The sequence below is a fragment of the Ornithorhynchus anatinus genome, chromosome 1 (genome assembly GCF_004115215.2).
Source record: "Ornithorhynchus anatinus isolate Pmale09 chromosome 1, mOrnAna1.pri.v4, whole genome shotgun sequence".
NCBI lineage: Eukaryota > Metazoa > Chordata > Mammalia > Monotremata > Ornithorhynchidae > Ornithorhynchus > Ornithorhynchus anatinus.
Genome location: NC_041728.1, coordinates 7396217 through 7409069, shown reverse-complemented (window position 1 = coordinate 7409069; position 12853 = coordinate 7396217). Strand labels below are relative to the sequence as shown.

General features: G+C 47.4%; 1 protein-coding gene across 1 annotated transcript in view; it reads right to left on the bottom strand.

Annotated features, from left to right (window-relative positions):
• The window catches only part of MTREX (Mtr4 exosome RNA helicase), a 96987-nt gene that overhangs the window by 59275 nt on the left and 24859 nt on the right, over window positions 1-12853 (bottom strand). Inside the window, exons 13-15 of the mRNA XM_029066383.2 lie at window positions 12655-12765; window positions 8847-8948; window positions 7505-7630 (exon numbers count right to left, since the gene is read on the bottom strand). Coding sequence (XP_028922216.1) covers window positions 7505-7630; window positions 8847-8948; window positions 12655-12765 — 339 coding nt within the window. The remainder of the gene's footprint in view (window positions 1-7504; window positions 7631-8846; window positions 8949-12654; window positions 12766-12853) is intronic.

The window sequence follows — 12853 nt, the reverse complement described above, 5'->3', positions numbered from 1 at the left end:
GTGAATTAAAACAATAATCGATAAATGAAACTGTTTGAAGTTTCAATTTCACTAAGGATCCAATCCCCCCCCCCCCCCCCCCCCCCCCCCCCCCCCCCCCCCCCCCCCCCCCCCCCCCCCCCCCCCCCCCCCCCCCCCCCCCCCCCCCCCCCCCCCCCCCCCCCCCCCCCCCCCCCCCCCCCCCCCCCCCCCCCCCCCCCCCCCCCCCCGCCATTCAACCACAAAGATAGAGATTTACCCTCGGTTATTACGGTCGGGAAATGAACGATTTTAATGGAATGAGACCAAATTTATATTCCAAATAGGCAAGAGATTACTTGGTCAGATTTTAAAATTAGGGATGTAGACCCCTTGGGAAAGCCCTAACCTTGACCCGAATCCAAGATGAATCATAATCAAATGCTTGAAAGCCAACAGCTGTTTGTTCCAACTATTAGTTTTCAACCAAAACAAGTGAATAGATCATTTAAGTTTACAAAAGGCCTTCATGTAATCATTCTCTACAAGTACATTAAAAAGTTTTAAAAAAGCAAAAAACACCCAACCAAAAAGCCCTCGTTCCAGTAAATCCTCTTTGGCCATTTACACAAACATTCTCTGCAACATCTTCTCCATTTCATTTAACGTTCATTTCTTTCTTAAGTCAAAATCAGTTTACAGCTCGGTCCAGGAAACAGCATGAAGTAATATAATACGGGGGTTCAACATTTGCAACCCGTAACCGTCCTACGGAGAGGCAAGGAGTTGTTTCTTTCAGGAAGATAAAGTGAAGGAATATCTTCCACCAGCTGGGGTACCTAGGCAATTAATTAATCATTCAATGGTATTTCCTGAGCACTCGCTGGGTGTGCAAAGTGTGGCTCAGTGGAAAGAGCATGGGTTTGGGAGTCAGAGGCCGTGGGTTCGAATCCCAGATCTGCCACTTATCAGCTGTGTGACTCTGGGCAAGTCACTTCACTTCTCTGGGCCTCAGTCACCTCATCTGTAAAATGGGGATTAACTGTGAGCCTCACGTTGGACAACTTGATGACCCTGTATCTACCCCAGCCCTTTACAGAGTAAGCGCTTAAACACCAACATGATCACTACACACTTGGGAGAGGACGCAGTTAGCATTTTGGTTTTTCACTCCTAAATGTATTGATATAGTTTGTATTCAATCTTTTAATGTTGGGAACGCACTCGATATGCTCTTCCCGAGGAAACAAGTGACGGCGCTCACCGTACCCGGAGGAAACTTCGCTGGGACAGCAGACACGTGCTCTGCCCCCAGGGAGCCTCCGGAAGAGGGAGGCCCAGCCCGGCAACCCTGGCTCCTCGGCAGCTTGGATGGAGGCTGGGTTTGGATTCTCCTTCCTGCTCCGCCACTGGGGAACCCGTTCGCTGCTTCCTCCTCTTCCTCCTCCTGTCTGCCCACCTCCTCTTTCCCCGCCCTCCGCCCCGAACCTGCGATCGGCCCCGACCCCCTCAGTGCTTACACTCCCTGCCCCCTCCTCCCTGGAGGCCCCGGGGTTGGGTGACAGAATTCAGTGCCGGGAATTGAGGGAAACTGATCACACGCCCTGTTCGACCTCCTGATCCCGACCAGAGGGAAGGGACTGGAGAAGGTAATGGGAACTTACTTAAGGCCCATCTCCTCCAAGACCCCTTCCCCGAGCCCCGCTTTTCCTCTTCTTCCACTCCCTTCTGCGTCACCCTGACTTCCTCCCTTTGTTCCCCGCCCCCTTCCAGCCCCACACCACTTAGGTCCACAATTGGCTCTGCACACAGTGAGCGCTCAATAAATAAAACTGAATGACTGGGTATATCCCCCTCCCTCCAGCCCCTCAACCCCCAACATCGACCAGAATTTCGTGGCACCAAAAGGCTCTCACTGACAATACGCCGCCAGGCTGGTTTAAAAGTCAAAGCAGGCATGGCCTACTGGAAAGAGCAAGGGCATGGAGGCAGAGGAGCCGGGTTCTAATCCTGCCTGTCGACTGCAAAGTCACTCCACTTCTCCGTTCCTCAGTTCTCCCGTTCTTCCTCCTAATCATAATAATGTTGGTATTTGTTAAGCGCTTACTGTGTGCAGAGCACTGTTCTAAGCGCTGGGAAGATACAGGGTAATCAGTTTGTCCCACGTGAGGCTCACAGTTAATCCCCATTTACAGATGAGGGACCTGAGGCACAGAGAAGTGAAGTGACTCGCCCACAGTCACACAGCTGACAAGTGGCAGAGCCGGGAGTCGAACCCATGACTTCTGACTCCCAAGCCCGGGCTCTTTCCACTGAGCCACGCTGCTTCTCAAAATAAGACTGGGAGCACCAAGAGGGGCGGGACTGTGTCCCAACCCCATTAACCTGGATCCACCCCAGTGCTTAGAACAGTGTTTGACTCATAGTAAGCACTTAACTACCATTTAAAAAAATGATAACGTCGCCGAGACTCTGGGATTTGCCGAATAAGGGGTGACAGCCGTGAACAAACTGGGGAAGGACTGAACTTTAGGGAAGCAGCGCAGCCCAGAGGCTAGAGCCCGGGCTGGGGAGTCAGAAGGGCCTGGCTTCCAAACCCGCCTCTGCCGCTAGTTTGTTGTGTGATTTGGGGGCAAGTCACTTCACTTTCTCTGTGCCTCACTTACATCTTCTGTAAAACGAGGATTAAGACTGCGAGCTCCATCTAGGACATGGGCTGATTAGACTGTACGCCTGTCACTGGGCAGGGATTGTCTTTATCTGTTCCCCAATTGTACATTTCAAGGGCTTAGTACGGTGCTCTGCACATAGTAAGCACTCGATAAATACTATTGAACGAATGTGTCCAACCTAATTAGCTTGTAACTATTTATCCCTTAAAACAGTGCCTGGAACACAAAAAGCCCTGAACAAATACCATTTAAAAAAAAAAAAGTCCTCAGGTATCTGAAAAGAGGCAGGCTAACACGGTGCCTTGCAGGTGGACAAGATGACAATAATTATGGTATTTCTTAAGGGAAGCAGCTTGGCTTAGTTGAAAGAGCCCGGGCGTGGGAGTCAGAGGTCATGGGTTCGAACTCCAGCTCTGCCACTTGTCAGCTGTGTGACTGTGGGCAAGTCACTTAACTTCTCTGTGCCTCAATTACCACATCTGTGAAACGGGAATTAAGACTGTGAGCCTCACGTGGGACAACCTCATTACCTTATATCTACCCCAGCGCTTAGAACAGTGGTCTGCACATAGTAAGCGCTTAACAAATACCAACATTATTATTATGCTGTGACAAGCACAGTACCAAGAGCTGGGGATAATAATAATGTTGGTATTGGTATTTGTTAAGCGCTTACTATGTGCAGAGCACTGTTCTAAGCGCTGGGGTAGACACAGGGATACAAGAATATCGGGTTGGACATAGCCCCTGCCCCACGTGGGGCTCACAGTCTCGATTCCCATTTTACAGATGAGGTAACTGAAGCCCAGAGAGGCGAAGCGACTTGTCCGGGTCGCACAGCAGACAAGTGGCGGATCTGGGATCAGAACCCATGACCTCCTGATTCCCGGGCCTGGGCTCTAGCCACTGAGCCAGGCTGTTCCTTCTAACGGAGATAACCGAGCTGTGGTCTCCCCGGTTCTAGTCAATCACCTCGCAAGCTCCGCATTCCACCTCGGAGCGTGGCAAATGGGTGATTGGAGGGAGAGGCCGTGTTCTGGGTCCGTACCATCTGACATCTTTTAACTCCCGCCCAACCAGATCCCCAATTTTCCCTCGGGCGATTCATCACTCATCCAAGAATTTATCCAAAATTCCTCATGAACGTACTGATATTTTCTGCCTGCACGACTTCCTGTGAAACTGAGTTCCATATGCTTATCGCCTCGTTCCATATGGACCACATTGTTTTAAGTAAAAGTAAGGTATGGCATTCACGAGCGGTTGATAGAAACGCTTCGCTTCAGAAAAGAATTATAGAGTAACAACAAGTAATATTTTGTGACCTCTGTGTGAAAGAGGAAAAAGACCGGAGTGCTTAGTTTTATATTCTCTTTCGGGGGGCTCATTAAAAAAAAAAAAATTCTGCCTAGATTAGTCAGGACAGAACAAAGCCTGGACATTATATTCGACGAACGGGAAATTAAACTGTCTTGCTCCCAACAGCTGCAAATGTCTGCAAATAATATAAAGGAGCTATATTCAAAAGCTGTAGTCTTGAAAGAAAATCTAAGACACATCCATCAGACTGGTAAGAAAGATCTCAAACCACTCCGAAGAACTTATATCTGAATCCTGCGACCATAAATTAACTTTCTAATTCACTGTTTCTCTCTATTTTCTTAAGTGTGGGCTCAGTTAAACCGCGGTCAGACACGCTGATAGTTCGAGAATATCAAATACACCTGACTGTCTTTAGGATTAACAAAATCAAAAGGGGATAGAGTGGGGCGAGGCAGAGCGGGAAGTGAGGAGCCAAGAGGGGCTCTCTCCACTCCTTTCTCCAAAATGAGTCACAGGTAAGCTGGACAGAAGATAACGCTGGGACAGTCAACGTCAAAAGGAACCTCAACAGGCCTGGCCGGTAACAATCAATCAATGGGATTTACTGAGCACTGACTGTAAGCAGAGAGAGCACTGTATGACTTTGGGCGAATCGCTTCATTTCTCTGTGCCTCAGTTACCTCATCTGTAAAATGGGGATTAAGACTGTGAGCCCCATGTGGCACATGGACTGTGTCCCACCTGACTGCACTCTTTCTACCCCAGCGCTTAGAACAGTCCCTGACCCATAACAGGAGGATAACAAATACTATATATATAAAAGGATGTTTAAGTATAATATTTTCGATCCAGAATGTTATAACCCCGCTTCAAAACAGGAGACAGGCTAGATGATGAGTGTGTACCCTACCCTTGATTTTTCCCGGAAGGTGATTTCACAATCCTGTTGACTTCCCATTTCAATGAAAAACAACTCAAGCAAAAGGTTCTCTCTCACATCTAAACATCCTTCTCTTCGCCATGAAAGGCCATTTCCGCTCATCTGTCCTCAACAGAGGTGAATCACAACTGGCTATCATCTCAACAGAGGTGAATCACAACTCGTTCTCATACTCTCCAATTCTGTATTCCTTAAGTTTCTCATCTTTGTTCTTAAAAACTCCATAATCCTCCTACCTTTTGGAACCTTTAAATTATTTAGATTCACACATACCTGTCCTGCCTTTGCGTTCCTGAAGAATACTGAGCCTTACACCCTTCATAATTTGGCAATAAAGTAAAAAACAGTAGAACATAATAATTATGGCATTTGTTCATTCATTCTTTCAATCGTATTTATTGAGTGCTTACTGTGTGCACAGCACTGTATTAAGTGCTTACTCTGTGCCAAGCACTGTTCTAAGTGCTGGGGTAACAAGCTAGTCAGATTGTCCCATGTGAGGCTCACAGTCTCAATCCCCATTTTACAGATGAGGTAACCAAGGCAAAGAGAAGTTAGGTGACTTGCCCAAGGTCACACAGCAGACAAGTAGATAAACCGGGATTAGAACCCACGACCTCTGACTCCCAAGCCCGTGCTCTTGCCACTAGGCCATGCTGTTTCTACTAATTACAGTATTTGTTAAGCGCTCACTATGTGCCAGGCACTGTACTAAGCACTGGGGCGGATACAAGCAAATCGGGTTGGACACAGTCCCTGTCCACATAGGGCTCAGTCTTGACCCCCATTTGACCGATGAGGTAACTGAGGCCCGGAGAAGTGAAGTTCATTCATTCGGTAGTATTTATTGAGCGCTCACTATGTGCAGAGCACTGTACTAAGCGCCTGGAAGGTACAATTCCAAATCAGTGACTTAACCAAGGTCGCAGAGCGGACAAGTGATGGAGTCAGAATTAGAACCCGTGACCTTCTGACTCCCAGGCCCGTGTTCTATCTACCATGCCAGGCTGAGAACATTAGACTGTCAACTCTAGACTGAAAGCTCGTTGTGTGAGCAGGGAACGTGTCTTTACTGTTACAGTAAACTTTGCCAAGCACTTAGCACAGTGCTCTGCAAACAGTAAGCACTCAGTCCGACGGAATGCACATTATTGTTCAGCCCCTCCCTGCTTCATTCTTGATCCCTGGGTGATGACATCCGGAAGCTCCGTGACTGGGCAAGCAGCGTCAGCGGCATTAAGATGCAGAACTGAACCCAACCTAGCTCCACTCTGACGATTTTTTCTTTTCTTTTACACTTAAGCAGCTTACAGGTAAAGGAACATAAGACCGGTTAAAGAGTCTGTTTTGTTAATGCCACGAAATGTGCCAAGCCCCGTAAGTTCTTAGAATAGCGTGTGAAAAATGGAAACGATAGGTTCTTGAACACTAAGGGGAAATCATTCAAGCTATCTGCCATGTGAGATATTTCTGGGAAAATCCTAAATCAGAGTTGAAGTGAAAAGAGACTTATAGGATAACCAAAGCAGAACTGCCTACTTGGCTGGTAGAAGCAAATACCAAGGAACCAGATGTTGCCGTAAAATATTCCGCCCGGCCTTAGCTTGGCATCCCAGGCCTGTACTTTCCACACAGAATGTACTGGGGGAGAAAAATGATGTGTATTGTAGCTGGTGAAAGTTAATGTAAACTAAACGTAATTTCCAACTGGCAAAGCATGTAACTTTGCTTCTGAGGTGAGCAGGAGATAAGGCATTGACGCCACGTTCATCTCTGATCCAAATTTTTTGATGAATTCTGTCACAGCATTCACACAAGTGCATTCACTGAGAGCAAACTGTGTTCAGAGGCCTGTAGTAAGCGCTTATACAGTGTTTTCAAATAACACAATTTCAAAAATGCAGTTACTTAAAATGGGGGTCTGGGGCTCACTCTGCTCTAAAAGGTAAGGGGATTCATTCATTCAATCATATTTACTGAGCGTTTACCATGTGCCGAGCACCGTACTAAGCGCTTGGGAGAGTTCAATATGACAATGAACGGACACATTCCCTGCCCACAACAAGTTTACAATCTAGAGGGGGAGACAGACGCTAATATAAATAAACTACAGATATAAGTGCTGTGGGGCTGAGAGGGGCCGGGTTGAATAAGGGGAGGAAGTGAGGGAGATGCAGAAGGGAGTGGGACAAGAGGAAAGGTCGGCTTCGTCAGGGACGGCCTCTCGATAAGGCTTTGAAGGGGAGGAGGAGAGTCATTGTCTGTCAGATATGAGGAGGGAGGGCGGTTCCAGGCCAGAGGCAGGACACGGGCGAGAGGTCGGCGGCGAGATAGACGAGATCGAGGTACAGCGAGAAGGTTGGCGTTAGGGGAGCCGAGTGTGACAACTGGATTGTAGTAGGAGAGAAGCGAGATGAGGTAGGTGGGAACAAGGGGATTCACTAGTGCCCCAAACTCCTACATGCTGAACTTAAAACGGTAAAAATCTTCTCGGATTGGCCATTCCAACCTTTCAACAGGAGCTGGAGTGTGTCTATATAAACCGATCTAGCCCAGACTTTAAAGTGCATCCAAATGGCCCGACCACAACCTGCATTTATTGGAGTATTACCTTAAGAAGCTGTTTTCCAACAGTTGGGCTCATCTTCTCATCCACCATTAGAATGACGATTCCTCTATCATCCATACCCCGCCTTCCGGCCCGACCGGACATCTGAATGTATTCGCCTGAAGAAATCTAAATCACACAATTTGAATTTAAGATACGCTGTTAATGGAAAGGCAAAAGGTACGGATTAAAGAGCGGTATGACCTGGGATGAATAAAAATCAGAGGTCAGAGAGTGGATGGCACGTGTTTAAAGCACTACGGTCAAATTCAAGGTTTGGGACCTTTAAAGAAGAAAGACTCTTTTTACCTGAAGAGAGGAAAGGAGCTTTTAAAGTGAAAATTACAAGTATGCTGAACAAAACTGAAGCAGTAAGCCCCAAAGGTGGATTCATTTTGGTACTGGGAGAAGTTTAAGTCACTCTGTTTACTGGACACAAATGTTAGGAACACATTAGCTAATTATCTGGCATAAAAAATCATTGGGAATTACGCATCACCATCAACAGCGGGGGGCAATCACTTTGAGAAGAGTCACAAGACACAGTTTTTCCACCTGGGAGATGGGGCTGGCACCCCTGGAGCCCAGAGATCACTGAGAAAATATTCCTTACTACTGCATTTTCAAAAACAGAGAAATTCTCTGATGCCAAAGTTTCTCTCATTTCACTCTGACCTCAGAGGTAAACTACTTTCCTTTTATAATGATCTTATTTGGCTGAAGGCAATCACTGTCGGGCACAAAGCCAACGCCGTAGATTTCTTTTTCCATTTCCAACAATCAGAAAACTTAAGATATTTAAATTTAAGATGCAGATTTTATGCATTGATCATTCCTGAGGGCTTCAAAAATACAAATTTTCTGGAGCCAGTAGTCACTTCCCCCATCAAAAAAATTGTTGCTGCGACTAATTCCTAAAAAACAATTAAGGAATGGGGTGCTTTATGGTGATTTCATAATGGCAATATAATTCATAATTGTAACATCTGTTAAACCCTTACTGAGTGCCACACACTGTACTTAGCCCTGGGGCTGATACGAGATAATGAGACTGAATACGATCCCCGTCCCCCTTGGGGCTTACAGTCTAAGCGGGAGGAGAAGAAGCTTTGAATCCCCATTTTACAGAAGAGAAAACCAAGGACCAGAGAACTGTCCAAAGTCACACACGGGCGAGCGGCAGAGCCGATATTAGAACCCAGCTCTCCCAACTCCCATCCCCTTGGCTCTTTCCATTAGGTCATGAGGCTTTTTATAATTTATTACAAGTCACTCAGGTACTTACTATCATCTCAATTTGTTAGATTAGAAAACATATTAATGCAATTGCTTGAATTTTGCTTACCCATCGAAAATCTTTCCCATCAAATTTGCGGGCGCTGGTAAACAACACCGTCCTTGCCGGCATGTTAATTCCCATAGCAAAGGTTTCCGTTGCAAATAAAGCCTAGAAATCAAGCAATAGAGAAATGTAAGTAAATCTGTTTCATTTTTTCTTGTACAACTTTTTTTTTTTCAGTTTAGATTACCTGAGCAATAAAATAAAAACTAGAAAGTGCTTTACGACAGACCATCACTCTTCCCCCAACACCTTTAAAGCTTTTTTTTAGTATTTGTTTTACTGTTTACTATGTGCCAGGCACTGTGCTAGGCGCAGGGGTAGGTACTCATCAGATTGGACACGGTCCCCGCCCCACACAGGGTTCACAGTCTTAATCCCTATTTTACAGATGAAGTAACTAAGGCCCAGAGAAGTGAAGTGACTTGCCCAAGGTCACACGGCAGACAAGTGGCAGAGCCAGGATGTGACCCCGGGTCCTTCTGACTCCCAGGCCTGTGCTCTATCCACTAGACCACACTACTTCTCTGTACCCTGTAAACTCCTTATGGATAGGGAACGAGCTGACCAATTCCATTATATTCTATTTCCCAAGCACTCTGAACAGTGCTCCGCACACGGGAAGTGCTCAACATATATGATCGATTGATTACCAATTCAGGGAAAAAAATTGGTAACGAACCATAATCCTGCTGTGTTAAAGGAACCTTGGGGTGGAGATAGGCAGGCAGACAGAACCTCTTTTTAAATTTTTTTTTTTTAATTAATGCATTTGATAAGTGCTTCCTATGTACCGGACACTGTGCTAAGCGCTGGGGCAGGTGCAAGGTAATCATGTTGGACACAGTCCTTGCCCCACAGAGGACTCACAGTCTTAATCTCCATTTTACAGATGAAGTCACTGAGGCACGGAGAAGTGAAGTGACTTTCCTAAAGTCGCATCTGCCCAAGACCCTCGCCCTTAGAATTCTTTCAAAATCTCTTGGAAAAAGTCTTCCAAACCAGCAGGAGCTAGGATTGACACCAAGAAGATTTTAATCCCTTGCTTAAGAGGTACTAAGCAGCAAGTGCCACTTATAAAGCAGAGGGTCTCAAACCAGGCAAGCAAGATGCTTACTGCCCCACCCTGCCTCTCAATCCATCATTTATCGGGTGCAACTTTTAGGCAATTATTTCTTCCGAAAAAGTACATAAAACCCCATGGGTAGCCTCGAGGGTCACTGGCTGACAATCTGACTGCTCGGCAAGAGACCCACAACGGAGAAGAGCTGGCTCAGACAACGGTAAATCGATCATTCGATCAGCATTTACTGAGCTCGCAGAGGAGTGCTGTCTATACCACCCTCGGAAGCCCAGCCCCGATGGAGAACAGACAGAGATTAGCGGGGAGGCACGTGGGAAACCGGAGGAGGGAATAATAACGACAGTATTTGTTAAGTGCATACCACGTGCCAAACACTATTCTAAGTGCAGGGGTAGATACAAGGTAATCCGGTTGTCCCCCGTGGGGCTCACAGTCTCAATCCCCATTTTACAGATGAGGGAACTGAGGCACAGAGAAGTTAAGCGTATTGTCCAAAGTCACCCAGGTGACAGGTGGTGGAGCCGGGATTAGAACCCACGACCTCTGACTCCCGAGCCCGGCCTCTTTCCACTGAGCCCCGCCGCTTCTCTGGGAAGCAAAGCAGAGGCCAGGGAAACCTCAGCAGGGCAAAATGGCGAGAGTGGGACCTGCCAAAGGAGGGAGTTACTGGACAGAAGGAGCGAACTATCTCCTCAGATGGACACTGCGTTTCTATATGGTACTCTCCCAAGTGCTTAGTACAGCGCTCTGCACACAGTAAGTGCTCAATAAATATCCCCGACTGATCTGCCGATGAGATATCCTTGGTGGACCAAGTCGCTGGGGGGGCATTTCTGCTGTCCTCGGATGACAAAGCAGTCAGATCTATTGAGCGCTTACTGTGCGCAAAGCCGACTTTGATAATATACAGTGTAGATGGGGGAAGCAAAGGTGCTGTGAGGCTGGGGAGAATATCGAGTTCTTAAGGGATACATACTCAAGTGCGTAGGCAATGCAGAAGGGAGGGCGAATGGGGGAAATACAGGAAGTGGTCGGGGAAGGCCTCTTGGCGTCGGCACAGATCCCCGACAAGAAAAGTCACCAACCGTGGCCACATTCTCTCACGCTCACCTGACCCCTCCCCTTCTTCACTGTGAGGTTACTCAGGCTGTCCCCTAGGGCTGAGAGCTACCGCTTCACCAGTTCCCCTAGACACGTGCTGTTTCGCTTCACTTGTTTTCCCACTTCGTTTCAACTTCATACTTCGAATGTCGGCTCTCCTGTTCTCTTTCTCCCTTGCTATTTTACACGGGCAGTTCCAGGTTGGGTTAAAAAGTGTTCGACGCTATGCTTTCTCCCCCTCGCAATTCTAAAATGTGAAAAGTGCACAGTGGAAGCCATCTTACATAAGCTGCGGTGGTGTGACAATTCTTATTTGATTTGTCTTACGTTCTCATTCACCTCCCAAACTTCAGTGTGCTTGCAAGGATCCAATTCCAAACGCTAGCAGATCGGATCTCTGTTCCTCATGTCACAAACCCGAATCTCTGCCACCTCTCAAACCTGGCCGGGGCCTCCTCGGCCACTTGTTGAGTCTCCGGGCACCCAAACTCTCTGAAGTGGGCCTTCCCTTGGTTAGTCCCGCTCCCTGATGCAAGGGCCTGGAGCGAGTTGGGAGTGACCCTGGGAGTGAGCGGGACCAGAGAGGGGGTGGGCTTTGCTTGGAGGGGAGGTGGGGTGACGCTACCGTTTACGCTCAGCTGCCTCCAGCCGTTGCCGTGAGTTCTAAGACAACCGGGCCCGTGGAAAAACAGCTGGAGTGGGCCCCCTACAGCAGGGATCCACACTCGCTTCCATAAGAATAATAATGATAAGAGTAATAATAGTAATTGTGGTGTTTGCTAAATGCGTACTACGAGCCAGGCACTAAGAGCTGGGGTAGATACAAGGTAGCTGGGTTGGACACAGTCCCCTTCCCACATGGGGCTCACCGTCCTAATCCCCGTCCTCAGCTGAGGTCCAGAGAAGGGAAGTGATTTGCCCCAGGTCACACAGCAGACAAGTGGCAGAGCCGGGATCAGAACTGGGCGCTTCTCACTCCCGGGCTCGCTCGCCCCAGCAGGGAAAGGCCTCCAGCTTATATAGGGCTGGTTTTTAACCACGCCAAATTTCCAGGGTCAACACATCCATCGATTAGACTGTAAGCCCGTCAATGGGCTGGGATTGTCTCTTATCTCTTGCCGAATTGTACATTCCAAGCGCTCAGTACAGTGCTCTGCACGTAGTAAGTGCTCAATAAATACTATTGAATGAATGAATGAATGAATGAATGAATCCAAGAACCCACAAGCCGAGCCTGGCAGGCACCCGGACCTAACGGTGATGATTTCTTTCAATGTCTCCTCCTGTGAACTGTAAGCTCCCTGTGGGCAGGGATCCTGCCAACCAACTCAATTATACTATGCTTTCCCCAGTGCTCTGCACCCGATAAGTGCTCAATAAATACTACCGACTGGCTAAACTGCTGCTTCTTAGGTTAGAAATACCTCAACTAGTGACTCGGCCCCTCTTCCCCTTCGTTCAGATACCTTACAATCGAGGCAGAACGTACAACTCTCGCCCGATGATCACTGAGAGACCAGTTTTGGCTAGTGAAAATTTTAAGATGCCTTGCTAATTTTAATACACTTTTAAATACCGCATTCTAAAACCCGCAAAACCGATTTCGGGACCGAACGTTCGCATCTGTACCTTTATCAAACCTTCAGAAAAGAGAATCTCAATTGTTTCTTTTAAAATGGGGAGCAGACCACCGTGGTGGATACCAATTCCTCTCTTCAAAAGGGGAAGCACATGCTCAACCTATAAATGCAGATACAAAAAACATTGTATATTAGTAGTAGGAAAGGAAAAGGCACTAGGCACTAAAGGGCATTTTCTACTTTGCCTT